Consider the following 21288-nt stretch of genomic DNA (forward strand, 5'->3'; position numbering starts at 1 on the left):
CATGGCAGGTACGTGGGTTTCAGCAAGTTATTCCCCAGACTATCAGTCTCCTTCAAGAATGAAAGATGTGGCAACTGAAGAAAATTTTGGCTCTATGACTTCCTTTATGCAAGTTACCCTGTAGACTGGGCCCCCATTAAACTGGGCCTTCTCCAGTACATAAGTACTTGAATCCAAATTTTGAATCCAAATGTGTAACTCATTTTTCTGAACTCACTTTGTTGAGATCACTGCAGGTCCATCTTAAAAACCACGACACAGCCTCAGTGACACTTTGCTGGAAGCCTCTGTGTGGGCCCCATGGCTCTGTCACTGGGGTGGCTCCCCGTTAGCAGACCATGGCTGGCCCCAGAGAAGCTGGGCGGCTGCCTGTGGTCATCAGCCAGAGCCCTGCTCTGCTCTCTGTGTGGTGGGCACTGTTGTTCCACGTGCACGGTGCATTTTTCTTTAGCTGCTGATGGTTATGAATCTGTGTGGCGTTGTCTAGTACTTGTAATATAACTACGTTAAATATGTGATTCTTAGAATCAGAAATTCATGCAAACTTCTGTCCTTTCAGCTCCTAGGATTCCTCCTGAGAAGAGAATCTTCACCACGACACACACTCCGAATTGCTTGTTCCAGGACGTGGATGAAAGGTGAGGGGCGCTGGGCGGTCTCCTCTGCCTGCACACCCCTGCTATGGTTCTGTCGGGATCAGTAGCACATGCCTCTTACCATCAGGACTTCTCGAGAGACAGCCAGGGTCTCATCATCATGTTGGTGATCACTTAATAACAACAGCTGCATTAATGTCAAGGAACGTTCATGTTCTTAACGTTAAAGCTATTTACCTTAATCCCAGGTGGCACGTTTGCTGTACTTATAATCAACAAAAAAGCTTAACTGTATGTAGCCATGTGCCACATAGTGATGTTTTGGTCAGTGACATACTGCGGTGGGACAATAGGATTATAATGGGGCTGAAAAATTCCTATTGCCCAGTGATATCACAGCCTAATGTCACAGTACAACCCTTGCCCACAGTTGAGGGGGATGCTGGTATAAGCAGACCTACTGTGTGCCGCCTGTCCTACAAAAGTATAGCACTGCCAAGTGCAGAGGTGCACACCTGCAATCCCAGGGACAGGTGGCTGAGGCAGGAGGATCACAGGTTTGAGGCTACCCTCAGAAACTTAGTGAAGCCCTAAGAAACTTAGCTAGACCTTGTTTCAAAATAAATAGGGCCCCTTGGTTCCATCCCCTGTCTAGCACACAGATGCCCCATGTGGTCCTTGGCCGTGGTGGACAGCCATTCCTAGTTCATGTTTCTACAGCACTAGACTTTTTATTGTTGTTTAGAGTCTACTCCTACTTATCATCAACAAATTTCAATAGGAACCCTCCCCACGCCCCTCCGGCTCACTGCGTCTCTTGGTCGAGACAAGCAGCCATGTCTGGGGACTCACCTCTACTCTCTAGGTTTGTGAAGTATACCTTGTGCCGTGTGTACATGACAGAATTGCCTGATGACACATTTCTCAGACCAGGTCCCTGTTATTAAGTGACGCGTGGCTACATAGGCAATGACGTAGTTTTGAAATCATACCAAAAACTTTGTGAGGTATGGGTGCCATGATGGGGCTTCCTGGAGAGCTGTTGAGGTTCTGACTGAGCCTGCCTAGACTCGGGGTGAGTGAGTGGTGTAAGCAGGGACAGGTGCCTGGGCCAGCGTTGGGTTGAAGCAGGAGGTGCCACAGGCAGGATCTGAACAGAGGCCTCTGTCCTGTCTGAGGCAGCCATGGGGGACACGGTCCCCTCCATCCTACTTGGGCCCTCCTGGACCTGCCACACAGTGCTATAGCTGTGCCAAGGATCCTGGTTGGGTTCAGGAGCACTGGGCTCCGAGTGGGTTCTGCCCTGGCCCCTGGGCCTTCTCTCAGCTCCTTAAGAAAAAAAAGTTGTGGTGGCAGTGCTTGGGGAGCAGTTGGTCCTCAGGAGCCACCACAGGAGGCAGAGGGAGGCCCCCGAACAGCAGGCCTCCAGGAACAGACCGGTCACCACCCAGGTGCCAAATAGGACCAGGCTCTCCTCGCTGTCTCTACCTGGACTGCACACCAGGACCCTGCTCCTCCCGGAAGTCCTGCCCGGGGCGGCCAGGGGGCCCTTCCAGCCCAGGTTGCTCAGGTGTGTCCTGCAGGCCACCTGTGACAGCATCACCCAGGGAGGCCTCACCCTGCAGCTTCCTGGTCTGGGTTGTGACTTGATGGTAGAGCACTCGTGAGGCCCTGAGTTCAATCCCCACCATCACGAATAAAGAAAAAGAAAGATGGAAAAAACTCTGTGGATTCCTGGGCACCACTCTGCCCTGCCAAGCCAGGATCTCAGAGGGTGAGACCTGGACCAGCAGGTGTGAAGCAGCCCCAGGAGGCCTCTTCCTCCAAGGCGTGAGCGCTGACCCACCCCTGAGCAGGCAGACGTGCTTGGCATTTGGGGCAGGCTCTGCAGAGTTCCTGGTCAGTCAGAGGGCCAGGGTCCTTCCTGCTGCCCCACCTCTCCCTCTCCTCTTCCTGTCTCTGCTCCTCTGGCCAGGCCTTGACCTGGGAGGGTGCCAGGAGCATGCCGAACATTCTGCCTAGAAAAACGCTAGGCCTGGGGACTGTCCAGATGAGGAGGAGAGTCGCAGGGTGACGCCAGGCCACAGGAGCCCAGCACGAGGCTTTGCTCTCGAGACCCAAGGCAGGCTGCCCTTCCCCGTGGGCAAGGAGAGCTGCTGGGAGGCGGGAGGGGGCCGTGGCAGCCCAGATTGCAGGCAGCTGCTGCAAACAGAAGCACAGGTGCAGCAGTTCTGACCCCCACCCCAGGGATGGGACCCACTCAAACGAACATGCACCCAGAGAGCAGAGCGGCAGTTCCAGAGGGAGCACAGGCCCCAGCCAGTCCTTGCAGCTGCCAGGGGAGCCACAGTCAGTGACTAGACCCAGCAGCTGGAGAAGCCAGAGGGGAGCCCTGGGCTGGGAAGGGTGGCTCGGGAAGGGGTTCCTGGGCGAACCGTTAGCAGACATCCACGCAGGACACCTCTGTCCAAACTAATGAATCACATAATAAAAGAAAAGATCTTAGGAAAATAAAAACAAAAGCAGCATGATTTATTTTTTTCAGGAGACAGATCACAAACCTGAGGCACTGGACTCCTCTCTTGCTACTGGATTGAAAGACTAGCTGGTGCCGTTGTTGGCTCAGCTCCCAAATTTCAGTCTTTGGAGAGTTCAGTCTGCCCCCTTCCCCATGCGGGGAACAGCTGCTGAGGTGGCCAGCCACTGCAGCACTCCAAGACAGCCCCACTGACCGCCGTGTCTGTTTGCCTTGCAGGGCGGTCCCCCTCCTGGGCTACCTACCTCAGGACCTGATGGAGACACCGGTGCTCCTGCAGCTCCACCCCAGCGACAGGCCCCTGATGCTTGCCATCCACAAGAAGAGTAGGTCCTGTCGTACTGTACGTCACTCGGGCTGTGGCAAAAGCTATGGCAAAAGCTAGTGCAGATTGGGCCTTGGCCCTGAGACCAGAGCAGCTCGGACAGGTCAGAGCTGATGATGCGGAGCTGGTGGCAGATGCGCTGCCTTCCCGCCCAGGCCTGGTATCGCCTGGGCAGAATCAGAGCAGGCTTCCCGTGGGGTCAGCCGTCCCTTGCCTGTGGCCTGAGTCTCTGATGTCTCATTTTTACTGTTGGCTTCAATATCTGAGGGGAGTTGGGGGAGACCAGTTCAGGGGAGTGTCCCTGAACCACCCCCATCCCTCACAGACCAGTGACACTCTTAGCAGAGATGAAGCAACTCTGCAGGACATGACCCTCTGGCTGTAATTCAGAGCAACTGCAGTGGCTTGAGGTGTCTGCCACCTGCCAGTGTGCCTGGAGCCCAGGCCAGCACACCTGCGGGCGGGCGGCTGGTCTCTGCGGTGCTCACCTTTGCTCCTCCCTGCCGTAGTCCTGCAGTCCGGTGGGCAGCCTTTTGACTATTCTCCCATGCGCTTCCGCGCCCGGAACGGGGAGTACGTCACACTGGACACCAGCTGGTCAAGCTTCATCAACCCCTGGAGCAGGAAGATCTCCTTCATCATTGGGAGGCACAGAGTCAGGGTGTGAGTGCTCCCGGGGCTTCACACTGGGTCTGGGGCACTTCCCACCTCAGATGGTATAAGCAGGACCAAACCACCTCTTGCCACTAACTCAGGCCAGGGAAGGGGAGACTTGGCCCAGGTGGGAGGGACCTCATTCAGGTAGAGCGGGGAGCAGCCTGGGGGAGCCTGGGGGTCTAGGGGAGGAGGCTGAGCGTGGACCTTGTGTACTCACCGTCTGGAAGGCCTTTGAGTGGGCCCATCTGAGAGATGATGAAAACCACACAGGGGCCCTCTGAATGAGGACGTGTTTGCTGCGCCCCCGTGTGCCGAGGAGAAGGCCCTGCAGCCCAGCGTTCAGGAGCTCGCGGAGCAGATCCACCGGCTGCTGCTGCAGGTGGGTGCAGCCCTCTCCACTCAGGTCTGAGAGGCGCCCTGCCCTGGAGTCCACCCCTCCAGCATGCACCCATGCTGCCCTGCCCTGGTCCCAGCACTTCTGCTCAAGTGGCTCTATCTGTCACCTTCTGAATGTCCCCAAGGAGCCAGTTTGGACATGTCTTTGTCCCCCCAAATCCATGGCTTTTCCTGGCCTTGCATTTGGTACCATATGCAAGCCAGGAGCCCGAGTGAGCCACTGAAAGACACCGTGTGCAGACTCCTCAGTCCTCCCAGGGCCACATAGTCCACACATGACCTCCCACAGTGTGGGCTTGTTTCAACCCAGAGTGCTGGACAGTAGCACTGAGGGACTTGGGGACATCACCCTCCAGAAAAATCAGTGAAACTACAGTCCACCCAATCACTGAGTACGTTTCTGATCCTCAGTTACAGGTCACAGAGCCGAACTGTAATTTCATTAATGTTTACTTTTGAAACCTCGTGATAGGCTGGGCTTGGTGGCCCATGCCGCAGTCCCAGCTTCTGGGCGGGGCTGAGGCTGCAAGATCCTAAGTTTAAGGCCAGCCTGGTCAACTCAGCAAATTAGCAAGACTCTGTCTCAAAATAAAAAATCAAAGGAGCTGGGGATGTGGCTCAGTCTGAGTTCGATCCCCCTACTAGTGGTTGGGAGAACCTTTGGTAGAACTGTCGGTGGCCATAGCTGCCTGTCAGTGAACAGTTTGAACACATCCTTCTCAGTGGTGTCTCCTTGGTGACAGAACATCTGGTGATGGATGCTGCGGGTGGAGGCTAGGAGACCTCTGAAGCCTGACCTCAGGGTCAGGCCGTAGCACTTCCTTCTCCTCCCCAGGGGCCTGGGTCAGGTGCCCTCTCTGTGAAACAGGGTGTGGGGGGACCAGTGCACACTGCATGAGTTCACCCACCCCCAGCTTTGCTGCATCACTCCACTGTGTCCAAAGTGCTATTTGCTGTCCCCCCAGCCGGTCCCCCACAGCGGCTCCAGTGGCTACGGGAGCCTGGGCAGCAATGGGTCCCACGAACATCTCATGAGCCAGACCTCCTCCAGCGACAGCAACGGCCACGAGGAATCTCGCCAGAGGAGAGCCGTATGTCCCTCTCTGTCCTTCTCCCTGAGCAGATACACCCGCGGACACATGTAGGAGGTCGGCGCATGGGAGACGGCCCTGGTGGCCAGTGGGGCCTTCATGGCCCCCGCCGCTCCTCCGCAGCTCTGTCTGCCCTGGGGGTCAGCTGACAGTCTCCTTGGAGTAGAAGCAGCCAGGGCACATGGCCAGGTCTTCCCGGTGCACTTCGTTAGGGCAGCAGGATAGCGGTGAAGGCCTCCCTGGAGGCTGGGAGGACCTCATGGGCCAGGGCACTTTCTCCCCTTCCTTGAGGGCTGACACATAAGCCCCCTCAGGCTCTGCCTCTCAGACCCCTCCTTCAGAACTTACCCAGCCCACCCTGGGTCGTGGGACTGTTAGAGCTGCTCTCTGGCCCCACTGTGGGGACAGACTGCAGGAGGTCTCCTAGAATGAATAACATGTCTGTTTTGTTTTTCTCAAGGAAATTTGTAAAAATGGTAACAACAAGACCAAAACCAAAACTCATTTTTCTCATGAATCTGGAGAACAAAAGAAAAAATCTGTTACAGGTAAAAGCAAAGAGGACAACTCTCTCTTTCCTTAGTAGCACTGAGCTATGGCAGAGCAAAGGGCTCTTGCTGCATCTTGGTGTGTGCTGTACCCCTGCAGTGAGAGCAAGGCCCCTGTAGCCACCTCCATCACCCAGGACAGACACTGGTGTCCCAGCAGTACTGGTGGCCTGCAGGCCTGTCGGGTGGGACGCCAGGCGTGTTTCTGCTGCCCAGGCCCTGCTGGGGGCTGTGCCTGTCCATGGTGGCATGGCTTGCCTCCTTGCCTGCAGGGTGGTCCTGCAGCCACATGCTCACACTCAGCCCTCACACCACACACCACTGCCCTAGAGAATCCGCCCAGCTGCCACGATTCTCAAAACCAGACCTGTCCGCAGAGGAACCCATGCTAGGATGTTGGCACGAGGCTCCAAGGGAGCAGATGTCATGTCTGTGCTGAGAGCCAAACAGAACCACAGTATGAGAGGCAAGAGGCCATTATGGTCACTTGAAAACACTGTCCTGCTCCGGAGAAGCTAAAGGCACCTGGGGTCTCACTGGTCCCCAAAGTCAGCAGTCCAAGTAAGAACTGCCTGTCCTGCTACTGGGCCGCAGGGACAGCCAGGGCCCAGTGCCTGAATCCCGCTCAAGCCTGGCCCTCATGCAGGCGATGGTGCCTCTGAGCCCCTCTGCAGCGCCCTGGGATGTGCACCTACTGGCTGCTGGACGTCAAGCCATCACGGGGTTTCCACGTCTGTGAGACATATGGAGTCGTTGGCCTATCTTTGGGAAGAATTAAAATGCTTTATAAGCATAAAGTGTCTTTGGGGGGAAAATGTCAGATGAAAGAACAATTTTGTCAATTTTTCAGAAATGCAGACTAGTCCTCCAGCTCAGGCGCAAGCTGCTCCTGCCACAGAAGAGGGCAGCCGGGGAGCCTGCATGCCCAGGGCTAGTGTCCCCGAGGAGCTGGCTTGCAAGGAACAGCCCACCTGCTCCTACCAGCAGATCAGCTGCCTGGACAGCGTCATCAGGTACACAGGCCCTCCTGACTGACGTCCACCCTGGCCTCCTGGTGGCCGTGCTGCCTGCCCACATGGACCCTCTGGCCATCACCCAGGTACCTGGAGAGCTGCAGCGAGGCTGCCACCCTGAAGAGGAAGTGTGCGTCCCCAGCCAACATCCCGTCACCAAAGGCCACAGCCAGCCCTGGGCTGCACGCAGGAGGTACCCCGTCTGTTCAGAGCTGTGTGTTGTGTGAGCACCTGAGCCCTCCGTGCTGAACCCCATGCACCTGAAGCCCTGCAGCGCCCGTCTTTCCCCCTCACTTATTGGGAGTGGTTTCATGGATATGAAGCCAGGGCTATCTTCAAAATTATCAAAGTGGCTAGAAAGTCAGCAACCTTTGTGCAAAAGCTAAAGTTCAAGGTGACCCAGGTCTTGGGATGCTGGGCTTTGAGAACAGGACCCATCAGTGCTGTCAGAGGCCCAGAGACAGCCCAGGAGCCCCCTGCAGAGGGCTGTGTCTCCTGGTTTGTCACCCTGAAGTGGACTCCGCCCAGACTGCTGGGTGCCATGGTGCTGCTGATGATCACCAGCAGGGTCCCACGGGGTGTCCCATTGTTCACGACACACAGGGTGGGGACTGCTTGCCATTGCTGGTCAGATTCAGGAGCCCCTCCCCACAGACCCCCAGAGGGCCACGGGCTGCAGCCTGCGCCTCTGACCCAGGCCCCACAGCCACCTAGCAGCAGTACACCTGCAGAGGACTGAGATTAACGCATGAGGCCATCCTGCTGTGGAACTCCCTCTTCTCACCTTTCTCCTGTGAAGGGCACTGAGCACAGGCACCAGGGCCAGCCGTCTGTGGCACGCACGTGTGTGGCTGACACGCAGTCCACAAAGTCCCGCGTAGCCTGAGCCTATTCCTTCCATTGTCTCTGCAGGGGCAGCGTCACCCGCCAAGGTGAGCAGCCGCAGGGAAGTCAGTGCCCGCCTGAGCTCGCTGGCACTGCCTGGCAAGGCTGAGAGCGTGGTGTCCCTCACCAGTCAGTGCAGCTACAGCAGCACCATCGTCCACGTTGGGGACAAAAAGCCGCAGCCTGAGTCAGGTGCGTCTGTGGGTTCTTTGAGGACATGCCAAGCAGTCTGATCTTAAAAATAGGGAGGCCCTTGATGTCCACCTCAAGTCTAGCTCAGCTTATCAGAAGACCCTGCCTCAGCCCAGTGAGGGTTCCAGGAAATCCTGTTGCGCACAGTGCTCACGTGGGGTGTGGCCCCCAGGTCTAGCCCACAGCCACTCCGACCCTGCCGCGTTAGCCCGTGGTGGCAGCCCTCTGCTCTGGTTGGCTGTGGACAGGGAGAGGAGTACCCCTCCTGGGTGCTGAGGCAGCACTGGAACGAGCCCGCCTTCTCACCCCCTGGACGCCCGCCTCTGCCGCGCCCTCCTCGCCCTCCCCACTTCAGGGCAGGACCCGTGATGTAGCAGAAGTGAGAGGGACAATGAGGATCTGAGAGATTCTGTCCCTAAGTGTCCCTTTCAGGGCAGTCGGTGCCGCCCGCCCGTCCTCCCTGCCCCTGCGTGGAAGGCGCAGCACCTCGGCCGCCTCCTGTGTCTAAAGGCTGAGGACCAGGGCTGGGGCTGGGGCTAGGCTCAGAGGCAGGGCGCCCGCCTGGCACGTGTGAACCTCTGGGTTTGACCTCAGCCCCACGTTTGATCATGAATAAATAAAGGTACATCCACGACTACAAAAATATATATTTTTAAAACAATAAAAATAAGTAATAAAGGCTAGGGACAGCTGTAGAGCGTCCTCAACACAAGGCGAGGCCTGAGGTTCCCCAGGGTCCATGGGAAGAGGCTCTGACTCCTGAGCCACCTGGCGCGGGCGCCCCTGGCGCTGCTCTGTGCCCTTCACGGTGACCTTCCCAGCGGGCTAAAGGAAGACACTGGGAACTCCATCTTGTGCCATGGGCGTCGGGAAGTAGCCACTCGCCAATGACCTGTGCGTCGCTGGGGTGATGTGGGACGGAGTGGGGGGGCTCGTGCAGACCAGAGGCCTGTCCTGTTTCAGAGATGGTGGAGGACGCAGCGAGTGGACCCGAGTCCCTGGACTGCCTGCCCCACAGCCTCGGCCAGGAGAAGGGGCCCCTGCAGAACCTGGGCCTCACCAAGGAAGTGCTGGCCGCGCACACGCAGAGAGAGGAGCAGAGCTTCCTGCAGAAGTTCCGCGGAGCCAGGAGACTCGGGGTGCTCCCGGCTCACTGCCATTACTACTCACGAGAAAGATCTGGGGGGCCCTCGAGTGAGAGCAGTAAGTGCGGGCGCCCCACTAGACGTGGGCTTGTGGCCTTGACTCTTGGTGGTGGAGCTCAGTGCTGGCTTCAGAACGCAGTGTGTCCCAGGAAGGGTCGGGGGAGAGCAGCTGCGGGGGCCTCACAGCCCGCAGGTCAAATCTCAAGGACTGGCCGCGTTCCCAAGGAAATAGCGCTGTGAGCAGCGGCGCAGTGCGGGCCAGCCCCTGTGGAACGGAGCCGGCTGCTGCTGCTGCGCCGTACCCAGGCCTTCCTTGCCCGGGTAACTGAGCACGTGCTCCACCATGAGCCACTCCTCAACCAGGGATGGTTTTTCACTCTTCCTTCTCACCTTCATCGCCACACTCAGGATTGCCCTCCCTGATCCTGAACAGATCTACCCTATGAGCCCAGCTTATCCAGAATTCCAGCTCCCACTTGTCCCCTTTCCCTAGCAGTTTGTGCAGTGCACAGCTTACAGAGCTGCCCGGAGCGTTTTGCACAGGCCTGGATGTGCTATCCGAGGAGCCCAATGCTTTAGCCACTCTTCCCCCCAAGGGAACAGACCTCCAGTAGACCACATGGAGTCTGAATCGCAAAAGCAATTTGCTTGGGCTGGCTTCAAACAAAGGTGTGGAACCCCTGGACCCAGCTGACAGGAGGTGTCCCCACACGCTGTCTGCCAGAGCCCCACGTTGCTGGCATGAAGTGGGAGGGAAACAGATTCCTGGGACAACCTCCCCCACGGCCAGGAGGGCACTGGAGCCCACTGAGCCCTCATCCTCTTGAAGAGGGCCTTGTGCCAGCAGCGCCTGCCGTGGCAGAGGAGGAGCGTGGTTCCCGGGGCACATGGGACTGTCATCCAGCTTTCTGTCACTGGGACAGTTACCTGAGGGTTCAGAGGGTTCAGTCCATGATCGCTTGTCCCTGTGCTGTGGGCCTGCAGTGGCCCGGCGTATCATGGCCAGAGGGCTTAGGGGAAGCCGAGAGGAAGAGGAGCGGCTGAGGTCCCAGGCCAAGGGCAGGGACCTCAGGCACAGGGCACAGGCCAGTGGCCTCACGTCCTCCTCATTCCTACAAGTTCTCCCACCTCCCAGTTGTTGGCCTTTGGGGACTCCCAGGAGCCAAACCATAGCCACCTCCCTCTGATCTTCTGGCTTTGGCACAGGTGTTGACAGGTGAAGCAGGAGACCTCTCCTTTTTAGGAATAACAGGGAAAAGCTCATAAAGTTAGAGACACGGTGGATGAGGTCAGCGGTTCTGCCTTCCACTTTCACAAACCAGTGTATTTTTTTTTCCCCCAAATACTGGGAACAGCAGAGGCTTGCCAACTTTTTATTTATTTATTTTGAGAAATAGAAGTTTTTCGTACCACTTTTCATAGAAAGGGCCTGGTAATATCAGAAGAAGAGAAGGAGGGTGGTCGTGCAACTCAGGGTGGTCCTTCAAATGACTTTAGTCGTATGAAAAATCTAACATTTTGCCTTGGTTTTCTCTTTACCAAGGGCCAGGGACACCCTATGGTGGACCCAGGGCTGGCATTCGGGAGCACAGGGCTGGGACGCAGATGTCTGAACCCTCAGGTGTCAGGGTTGAACCACGGGAGCCACACACTTGTAATACTTACCTCTGGTTGCTTTTGTTATTGTAGCTGCTCCTGGACTAAGAAGTACTTCTGGGATAGACTCATCTTGGAAAAAAATAGGAAAGAACAGAAAACTCAAGTCCAGAAGGGCCAGGCCTCGGGGACCCTCCCAGAGCGCAGGGCCTGGAGGGCTGGAGCCCCACCGCCGCCCACTGGCCAGCCTGAGCGCCACGGCCTGGTCACCCTCAGACACGACCCAGTCCAGCTGCCCTGCTCTGGCCTTCCCCCCTGCGGTGCCCACGTACCCCCTGCCTGTGTTCCCAGCGCCGGGCACCGTGGTGTCACCGCCTGCAGCTCCCCACACCAGCTTTGCGGTGCCCGCCCTGCCTGTGGGTCCCCGGCACGAGTTGGCAGTCCAGCCCCTGCCCTTCAGCGCCCCTGTGGCCCCCGTCATGGCCCTCATGCTCCCCACCTATCCCTTCCCACCAGTGGCCCCAAACCTGCCCCAGGCCTTCTTCCCCGGCCAGCCCCGGCTCCCCTCTGGAGTGACTCCTGGCTCCCAGCCCGAGGTCCCCCAGCAGACCCCACTCCCCAGGCGGCCCTGCACTCGCCCAGCCACCCCCCCGTCAGCCACAGTGGCCGCAGGCAGGGCCTCCCCGCCGCTCTTCCAGTCCCGAGGCAGCTCGCCCTTGCAGCTGAACCTGCTACAGATGGAGGAGCCGCCCGAGGGCAGCGCTGGGGCCACGGCGACCTGGGCCCACCCTGGGACGGCAGCTGCCAGGCCCGACTGCACACCTGGCGCTCCTCGGGACCAGCAGGCAAAGGCGCCCCCCACAGTAAGGCCTCCCCGATGCCCTTCTCCAGGCAGGCCAGTGCCCCCGGGTCTCAGCTTTGGTGGCCGTGAGCGCGGGGGGGTCCCACCAAGCTGGAGTCAGCACTTCCCAGGGGCTCCGTCCTGTCGAGTCGCCGACTCGGAGCTTTTCAGTGTCTTGGAGTCTGAGGGAAGGGTGACGGACTGTCTGTGGTGAATACAGAGTCCAAATAGCCGCATGTGACTCGTGAAGAGCGTCTGTGGGCCTCAGATTTCTCAGTGAGTTTCCTAAGATGACGCCCAATCAGTTTAAACACGACACCTCTGCCACCCCCTGAGGGACAGTGGTGGAGGAGGAGGAAGGGGACCCATGCCTTCCCACCCTGAAGCCAGTGCCACCGGTTTCCACCTCCAGGATTGTAGAAATGACCGCCACAGTTCATTTGCTGTGCTCAGGGGAGGAGCTCTCTTGGGGTCCCCTGCTTTGGCAGGGGCACAGGGCTCTACAGAGCAGTGGGTCCTTCAGGGTGTCTCCTGCCTCCTGAGTGTGCTGCGGGGTGCTGGCCTGCCTTCTGGGTTTCAAGGCCCAGGGCCGGGTGCTCTCGCGGACAGTGCTCTCGCGGACAGTGCTCTCAAGTGTAGAGCCTCACCACGCGGGTGGTGGGCCTGGGGGGCCCTCGCTCCACGTCTGCCGCCTGTGGTCTTGGGTGACTCCTGAAGTCACGTCCGATTCAGTGGCTGTCATGGAGCACAGCCCAGTTCTCCTGTAGCCCCAGTAGAAGGACCGTCTGCCCATGTGGCCGGTGGAGGCTGGCTCGTGTCCGAGCCCCCGCAGTGCCCCTCCAGCCCAGCCCACTCCCCCCAGCCTCACTGTGCTCTGTGGGTGGCCGAGCCCCATGAACAACGCTGTCTTCTCCTTGTCCCTAAAGCGAGAAGAGCCCTCAGATGCACAGGAGAGCGACGCCCTGTCTGTGTCCAGCGAGCTGCTCCACCTGCTGCTGAGTGAGGACCTCCGCTCTGCCACGGGGTCAGCCCTGTCTGGGAGTGGGGCCTCGGCCACCTCGGGTTCTCTGGCCTCCAGCTCGCCAGGCTGCAGCGCGTCCCAAAGTGGGGCTGGTATGCTTCCCTGGGGGCGTGGGCGCGTGTGGACAGGTGGGCGCGTGTGGATAGGTGGGCGCGTGTGGACAGGTGGGTGTATGTGGACAGGTGGGTGTGTGTGGATGCGTGAGTGTGTGTGGATACGTGTGGACAAGTGGGTGTGTGTGGACGCGTGGGTGTGTGTGGACATGTAAGTGTGTGTGGACACGTGGGTGGGTGTGGACGCGTGGGTGTGTGTGGACATGTAAGTGTGTGTGGACACGTGGGTGGGTGTGGATGCGTGGGTGTGTGTGGACACAGTGTATGTGGACGCGTGGGTGTGTGTGGACACGTGGGTGTGTGTGGACGCGTGGGTGTGTGGCACACCTGGAGGACTCACACAGGAGGGCCTCTACCAGAATCGTAGGCTCAGGGCCAGAATCACCCTGCCTGCCCCCAGAGGCCCACAGACCCCCAGGGGTCCACTAGTGTAGACGTGTGCACTGCCTGCCTACCACCCTCTCCCAGCCTGGTGACGCGGCAGGCCCGGGCCAGTCGGAATGCCATACCTTGCCTGCTTGCTTCCGTTTCCTCTGTAGGCCTCACCCCCACCAGGTCCCTGCTGGGCCACCTCCGTCTCCCTTGGTAGCAGTTTATTCTTCTCAGCTACAAACCTGTACAGAGCAGGATCATTCAAATGACTGGAACCATGATGACTTGGTGGCCCACACTGTCCCCAGGACTGGAGCCCCTTCTCCCCTGAGTGAGCGTTCCTTGGCCCTTGGCTTGTAGAGAGGTGCACCGTCACCTCTGCCCACGTGCGCTGGCTGAGGGCACTGTGGGCCAGCTCCTCCCCCGCAGGACACTGCCTGTCTCTGGATGTCCATGGTTAACAGAGCCTCCCCAGGCAAGCGGCCCTCCACGGGGCTAGTAGGGCCCTCATTCCATCCATCGTCCAGGTCAGTCACGACCTGGACAGCTGCGCCCCACCAGCACAGCCCCCCTCCCAGCTCCGCCAGCCCAGCTCTCCAGCACTGACATGGCCCATGCTTCAAGGTTTCGACTCCCCATATCATGTTTTTTTAAAGGCAGTAGTGACACCAGTCGTACCAGCAAATATTTTGGAAGCATTGACTCTTCAGAGAATCATCACAAAGCAGAAATGGACAGGAGCAAGGGGCAGAGTGAGCACTTCATCAAGTACGTCCTGCAGGACCCCATCTGGCTGTTGATGGCGGACGCGGACGACAGCATCATGATGACCTACCAGCTGCCTTCCCGGTAAACACTCAGAGCCTCCTGTGCTTGGAGGGCTGGCCCGCTACTCACAGAAACAGCAGGCCATGCCTACAGGTGACCGGCTGACACCCGTCAGCAGGCCCTGTCCTGGACCCCGCGAGGGTAGAAGAGAGAAGCAGGGCTCCCCTCCAGGTACCCGCTGGGAAAGGGTAGCCTCCCCTGGTGCCATGCTCAACTTTTATGACACATTTGTGCCCTGTTACCCAGTCAGCCTGTGGGCTAGATGTGTGTCTTGTCTGAGAGTTGAAACCAAGGGTCAAGGTAGGCCGTCTGCTGCTCTGTGGTGACCTGGGTCTGTGCTTAGGCACCGAGTCCACGTCAGGCTGCTCTTGGACCTGGATGTGGTCCCTGTCCTTGGAGAGCACCGCTGAGTAGGGGAGGCTGGGGTAAGGGACGGTGGGAAGGAAAGGTCAGTTCCATGGTGAGGAGAGCTGAGCCTCTGGTGGGCCGGGGGTCGGTTCCATCTCTGAGAGCTGCAGTCCAGGGCAGCACTGGCCAGGTGCAGGGGAAGGTCATGCTGCCTGTGGCCCAGGTGTAGGACTCTCCCAGGTAGCCACGCCCCTGCAGCGCCCAGCCCAGAGGACCAGGCTGCCCCTGCACATACTGGCTCCCTCTCAGTCTGACCCAGATCACCATTTTAATAGAACGACCACAGATTGTCTGCTAATGAGATCGTTACTATAAATGAAGGAATTTATCTTAAATAAAAGGAAATTTGCACTAAACAAAATGATCTAAAACTGTCACGAACATTGGAAGAGTAGGTAGAAATGAGCATGTTCTTTGAAACAAACCCGACCGGTCCATTCTGAAGCGATCTTATTTCCAATCCTCCTGAAGGGATCTGGAGTCAGTCCTGAAGGAAGACAGAGAGAAGCTGAAGCTGCTGCAGAGGTCCCAGCCCTGGTTCACCGAGGGCCAGAGGCAGGAGCTGCGTGAGGTCCACCCATGGGTCCAGACAGGGGGCCTGCCCGCAGCCATCAATGTGGCGGTAAGCTCACAGACCCACTCTTCATCAGGTCCCAAAAGTTCACCAAAGGACACTCACTGTGCTATCTCTGCAACTTTTCTGTAAATTAAAAAATCTGAAAATAAGTTTATTTTTTGAAAAAGGAAAAGCTTCTCCAACTCTGCCGAGCCTGCCTGGAGGGGCTCCCTGCCGCTGGCTCTTCAGCATGGTCTCCTGGGGTCTGGTGGCGGCTCTCAGCCTTGGGCTGACCTGGGAGTGCTTCCCCTTCGGTTCTGTCTGTATTTAACAAGCAAAGCGCCTCTCCTGCACCCTCAATTCCACCCCCGCGCATCCTGGTCCCAGGGTTTCAAAGCCACGCGTGCACTCCAGTCCCTCTCCCCAGCCTCACCCCTGCCACACTGGCCTCTGGCCTTGGCGCTGCCTCCCCTGGCCTCCCTTCTGTGTGAGGCTCCTTCCTCTAGGTTGGCCTCCCTGCACCAGCGGGGGACAGTGGGTCCCTAGGCAGTCTAGTCTTCTGGAGCTTGACATGTCCAAAATCAAGCTCCTGATCACCCTCAGAAAGAGCCGTTCTGCCCTCTCCCCCATCTCACTCCTCGGGCACATGCTGGGCTCCAGTCACTCCCGCCAGCCACCAGAAGATCCTGTCACTGGCTTTGCAGTGGATAGAAGCCAGATGCTCCTCACCCCTCCACTGTCCCCCCCCCCACACAGTGGCACTGCACCTGCATGTTGAGGTGGCTTCCCAATTGTGGTCAGTGCACCTCCTTGTTTCCCAGAGTCAGGTCACCAGCTCAGAGCTCAGGTCCCTCCCATCTCTGCCATCCAGACCTGCCACCATCTCGTCTCCTCTCCAGTTTCCCTCCCCTCCAGCTGCTCTGGCCTCTTGGCTGTTCCCAGGGTCCCCCGACAGGTACTGCCGCAGGATCCTCGCCCCCTCCCTCTGCCAGGAACCCTCTCCTCGGGTGGCCCGCCTGGCGCTGGCTCTGGCTGCCTTTGAGCCTCGTATCCCTTGTTGCGTAGCACATGACCCCAGGACCCCGAGGCCTCCTGGGGCTGGTGCAGCCCCTTGGGCAGCCTCCTGGGGTCACGAACTGAGAGCAGCTTCGCTGGGCGGTTCTGGCCCAGGGTCTCATGAGGGTGAAGGAAGGTTCCGCTGAGGCTCCTGTCACTTGACCCCTGCCTTGAAGGCCACAGGCGAGCTGGTGCTAGCTGTCGGCAGGGGCCTGGTTCCTCACAGGGGAGCCAGGGTGATGTGAGGGCATGACGTGCAGCTGTCCCCCCAGGAGAACCGGGGAAGTGCGCACTTCCTGAAGAGCCCCACGCTCTTCCTGAGTGCAGCCGGGCTTGAGGGGGGTGAGGCACCACCTCTGGAGAGAAAGGTGGGAGGAACGTGAAGCCCCTGCAGCCCTTTCCTGTGGCTCTCGTGGACGTCTGTCCAGCGCCGCAGCATGCCGCACCGTCCCCAGGCCCGCCCACTGCGGCCTGGCACTTTCACCCTTAGCGTGCTGTGGCCCACCCTCCAGACCAGAGTCCAGCTCCAGGCGCAGGCAGACGCCCACACCTGGTCACCTGCATCCCACTCAGTTGGAGCCTCTGCAGCCAAGGCCCAGCCCCAAGCTTCTCACCTGTCACCTTTCTTCCTTTAAGGAATGTGTTTACTGTGAAAGTGAAGAGAAGGGCAGCATCTGTGTGCCATATGAGGGGGACATTCCTTCCCTGGGACTCAGCGATGTGTCCGACACCAAAGAAGAGGAAAGTGGGCAAGTCCCGAGGCCCAGGGAGGAGGGGCAGACGTAACCCCGGCCAGCGGCAGGGACCTGCGTAGACGGTGCCTGGAAGAGACAAAGGTCTTCACATTTGCTTCTAACGAAATGGACATAGATGCTTACATTGCTTTTTGTCTGAAGCGGTGATTTAAAACTGGAGAGTAGGAAGGGCTTAGGAAGAAATATGTTTTCATATTTAAAATATAAACATGGAGTTTGGGGGTGGAGCAGAGATTTTGGTTGTTGCTGGACTTGAAGAAGATGGAGACCCATCCGTGGACGTTTCAGGGAAGTTGCCGCAGTGCCCTTGGAAGTTCTTCAACCACAGTAAGACCTCTGGTCCAGTTCACCAGCATCCACTGGCCCCTGTGGGTTGACCCAAGACATCATGGCAGGCTGTGACAAATGGCCAGGAAGCCATGAGTGGCTCTGAGCTGAGGACTCCCGTGTTCTGGAGCTTTCCCAGGGTGTCTTTAGATTGGATCAACTTCTGTCCTCAGGGGATTGTCCCCAGTGGTCATTAGTCCAGCCAGGTGTTGGTTCATATACTGCAGAGGTAACAGCCTCTCCTCGTGTTCTTCAAAGGCTTCACATGAGGTGGTGTGCACCTAACTCGCCGCTTGGCTTCCAGGACCGCGGTGGTGGACGTTTTGGTCTGACGTGCTCCTGTTTGTAGAGAACAAAGTTGAAATGCTCGCTTCAGCTTTGAATAGAGCCCAGTGGTTTATGTGACCGGCTTCATCAGACTGATGCCCGCCCAGATCCTGGGAGCATTTCCACATCGTCCTCACACCCCTTCTGACCAGATGGTCAATAGCAGAGAGAAATACGTGACCCAGTCATGTCGTCATATCTTCATGGTGACCTCCCTCTGCAAACCAAGCCTTGACCACTTTGCAGGGGACCCAGTCATGTCTGGGCTTTGGTTGGAGCCTCTCAGACATCAGCTCTGACCCAGCAAAGCCAGTGCCAGCTCCTGGCAGAGAACAGCCTTGGCGACTGGGAGCTGGCGGCCCACCGCTGCTGACTCCATCGCGTGTTCCAGGACGGTGGGCTCCCCTCCCCCTACACCCTGGGGCTGCCTGGCCCTATTTCATGTGCCTGTCCTCTCTTGGTACAGCTTCAGGTCTCTGCTGTGACATCTGCCAGCACTGCCAGCACTTCCAGATTATCTGAACTCTTGGGGAAGAAGACCAATCTGTCTGTCCGACTTTATAACACCTCACGTGGCACCAGATATCCCAAAGGCTGCTGGGAAAGTGTAATGTTCGTCCCTGTTGTGAATAAGAAGTTGCAGCTGGTGAATCTGTTCCCTTAAAATTGGAATGAGACCGTGATGCTTGATAGGAAGCAGGTTTCCCTGTTCTTTGGAAAAGAAACAGCTACAAGAAAGGTGGCATCTCCTCATAAAACCATTTTATGCCTGAATGTTAATACTATTTTTTATTAATACAAGAACACTTTTTTTTTTTTTTTAATTTACAAAGCAACAGCACCTGCAGTTGCCCAAGCTATGGTGGTAGTCTGTGTGTTCACGAGCATGGTGGGCGGCTGGCTGCCTCCGCCTCAGATCCTAAGGGACAGATGGTAGACTAAGGTTACACTTAGGGTTCCAAACACAAAACTGCCAAAATGCTCTCTCTCCTGCTGTGAATGTTTTCCATCAGCATTATTGTATTTACTACTTGCTCACTGGTTGTTAACTGCTCAGAAGTTGACTTCATAGGGTGATTTTGTGAATTTGTTTACATGATGCCAAGCATCGAGTCCTGTCTCTCTAGTGTGTGTGCTTACACGGGTGTCAGAAAACCTTTTCTCTGTTTTAAACTGAGCCTTCTTTTTAATATATTCATGAGAAGATGTGTAAATAAGCTGTCAGAGTTTACGTGATGATTTGTTGAGCCTTGCCGGACAAGTGGTTTGTTCATGCACAAACCAAACTCTCCTCACCCAGTGCAATATATCTGTGTGACTGCTTGTGTCTTTTTATCATGTTTTTGCCTTTTAGAAAATTGGTAAATAAAGCAAATATATTTTTATTTTAAGTTGCATGTTTGTTTTGTTTTGTGGTAAAAGATGATCAAGAGGTGTTTGGGTATTTTTGTTTGTTTTTTTTATGCAACACTCCAGCAATTCTGAATCAGGGAATCTTGGACCCCAGGGGTCACGTTGTTGCTTCCCTCCTGTGGCCCCCTTGCTGGTCCCTTTCCAGTCTGCTCTGCCTCTCTCCAGCACTCTCACCTCCCTGACCCCTTCACAACAGGCCATGGAGTGAACTCCTGATGAACGTGGACTCACGCAGTCCCGTCCTCCCTCCTGCAGCCTTTTCACTCGCCCGTCCCGGGGTGTGCTGCCTGGCTCAGCGCCAGAGCCCCTCTCCACTCTGCTAGACCCCAGGCCCCGCTCGGTCAGCCCCCACCCCCGTCGTCAGTTCCAGCTGGACTGATTGCTCCGCCATGGAGCTGAAGGCCAGGAAGTCAAGATGCTGTCCCCTTGGGAACAAGACAGGCAGGGCACTCCTGACACACCTCCTGCCTCCCCACCTGCTGGGGGGAAGTCTTGTGGAACCTGTCCGCGGAGGGGAGGTGTGAGGAGGCCTGCTCCCCTCTTCCTCCCACTTCTTATACAGAGGGGTAAATGGATCCTGGGCCCAATGCTCAGCCTTCCCGGAGCTGCCTGGGCAGGAGGTGGGCTGAACTCTGGCTCCTGGCCTGGCTGTCTGACTACCAGTGCTGATGGAGGGACCTAAGGCAGAGTCCTAGTAACACCAAAGTGGCTGCAAACCTCTGAACTGCCCGATAGCTGCTTCACCGAATCCTGAGCACCTCTGGAAGATCTGTGACCGCATTTTTCTCAACCATAAAAACCCTCTCTATTTCTAAACCAAAAGGAGACTCTCGGAGTCTCCTGGGCAGACTGCTCACAAGGGCCTGGACATCTGCAGGCTGGTCACTGCCTTTGTTCCCCTGGGAATTTATGGCCTGTCACTCCTGCTGCTAACTGGTCAGCCTGTGGCCACCATGGCGCTGCTCAGCCTCTGCTGAGCTCTGTCCCTGGCTCTAGGGGGATCAAAGGGCCCAAATGCTCAGGAAGTCTGTGCTCAGGCAAACTTTGAAGGCAGAATCTGTCCAAAGGACAAATGGCAGGAAGTGGGTTGGCTAGGGGAGGCCTGAAGAAGGAAGGAGACAAGGCTTGGTGGCCCCAAGATGAGGTAGCCAGGTTTCTGGGACAAAGTCCAAGCCACCCGACAACAGACCCACTAAAGGAAATTGAGATTGACTCTGCAGGAGGGCCTCAAGCGACTTCAGTCCAACACAGAAGGACTCTGCTAACTCCAGCACTGGCCAGTCCTTACCCTTTTCCTTCTCAGGGGTACTTGGTCACACGGAGGCATGTCTCAGTCCTCTTTCCTCAACTCTAGGCAGTATTCTTCAGGACTCTTCAGCACCCAGGTCCCCAGCCCTCACTTCTGTTAGTATGCTTTTAAAGTCAAAGTGAAGACATCATGACCTGTAACCAAAACAGAGTTCCTGAATTTCCTCACATTGAGAATAAAAACTACATCTGGGCCTGCACAGATGCCAAGGAGCTCAAACTAATATGTCACTGGGCAGTTATGTCTACATATGTATATCACCACCTGGTATTTGGTTCTAGAAATTGTCCTTTCCTCTGTAAGACTGGCAGAGACTCAATCATCTACCTCTTCTCCCTAGTTTGATCAAACTGCTGAAAATCCCTTTTTCCTTTTTCCATTGTTGATTGATTTCTTATTTGGGCTGGCAGCTGAATCTGGCCAGTCTGGATTGGCTGTCAGTAACAACTATAAATAAGCCTTCCTTGCCTTCTCTGTAGATGGATTTTAAATCTTGAAACCCTATAAACAGCATTACATTGCTGTGACTATAAGAGAATTGTTGCTCCATAAGCCCAAATTGTACTAAGAGACCATTTCTTTTCTCGGGCTGCGTTTTTCCTGGAGTTCCTTATCGCCTTTATTTTCACTTGTACCACTGGGCTTTATCATATCCTTTTCTGCCCCTCATACCTAATTCCCCAGTCAATCTCAGTGTCTTCCTAGAGGCTCCCCCAGTTCCCGGATCATGCTATCCCAGTGGGAACACTTTCATGGAGAGCATCCTAAAACATTTTTGGCCTGGTTCACTTAGATAATGGGAGAAATACAAGTTTGCAAACATGGGAGTGCAAAAATCATTACTGAGTTTATTTTTTCCTGTTTCTTAAACTAGTTGAAACTTAATTGTACTCACGTGGGAGTCTCCTTCCCTGAGAGGTGATGTCTAAGTGGTAAAGGACTTTAAGGTCACAGGCCATCTACAGGCTCCATTAGGATCCAC

The 21288-nt window shown here is 56.7% G+C and overlaps 1 protein-coding gene across 3 annotated transcripts in view; it reads left to right on the forward strand.

The window, feature by feature from the left end:
- Per2 (period circadian regulator 2) overlaps positions 1 to 18975 on the forward strand; it is a 39427-nt gene extending 20452 nt beyond the window's left edge. For all 3 annotated transcript variants that reach the window (XM_027951745.3, XM_071619506.1, XM_071619507.1), the window contains exons 8-22: positions 560 to 638; positions 3352 to 3458; positions 3967 to 4120; positions 4385 to 4493; positions 5476 to 5601; positions 6062 to 6149; positions 7000 to 7162; positions 7249 to 7355; positions 8075 to 8239; positions 9203 to 9442; positions 11074 to 11843; positions 12748 to 12934; positions 13984 to 14176; positions 15035 to 15185; positions 16812 to 18975. In XM_027951745.3, the coding sequence (XP_027807546.3) occupies positions 560 to 638; positions 3352 to 3458; positions 3967 to 4120; positions 4385 to 4493; positions 5476 to 5601; positions 6062 to 6149; positions 7000 to 7162; positions 7249 to 7355; positions 8075 to 8239; positions 9203 to 9442; positions 11074 to 11843; positions 12748 to 12934; positions 13984 to 14176; positions 15035 to 15185; positions 16812 to 16961 (2789 nt within the window). In that variant the 3' untranslated portion in view covers positions 16962 to 18975. The remainder of the gene's footprint in view (positions 1 to 559; positions 639 to 3351; positions 3459 to 3966; positions 4121 to 4384; positions 4494 to 5475; positions 5602 to 6061; positions 6150 to 6999; positions 7163 to 7248; positions 7356 to 8074; positions 8240 to 9202; positions 9443 to 11073; positions 11844 to 12747; positions 12935 to 13983; positions 14177 to 15034; positions 15186 to 16811) is intronic.
- Positions 18976 to 21288: the final 2313 nt, after the last annotated feature.

The sequence above is a fragment of the Marmota flaviventris genome, chromosome 11 (assembly GCF_047511675.1).
Source record: "Marmota flaviventris isolate mMarFla1 chromosome 11, mMarFla1.hap1, whole genome shotgun sequence".
NCBI classification, from domain to species: domain Eukaryota; kingdom Metazoa; phylum Chordata; class Mammalia; order Rodentia; family Sciuridae; genus Marmota; species Marmota flaviventris.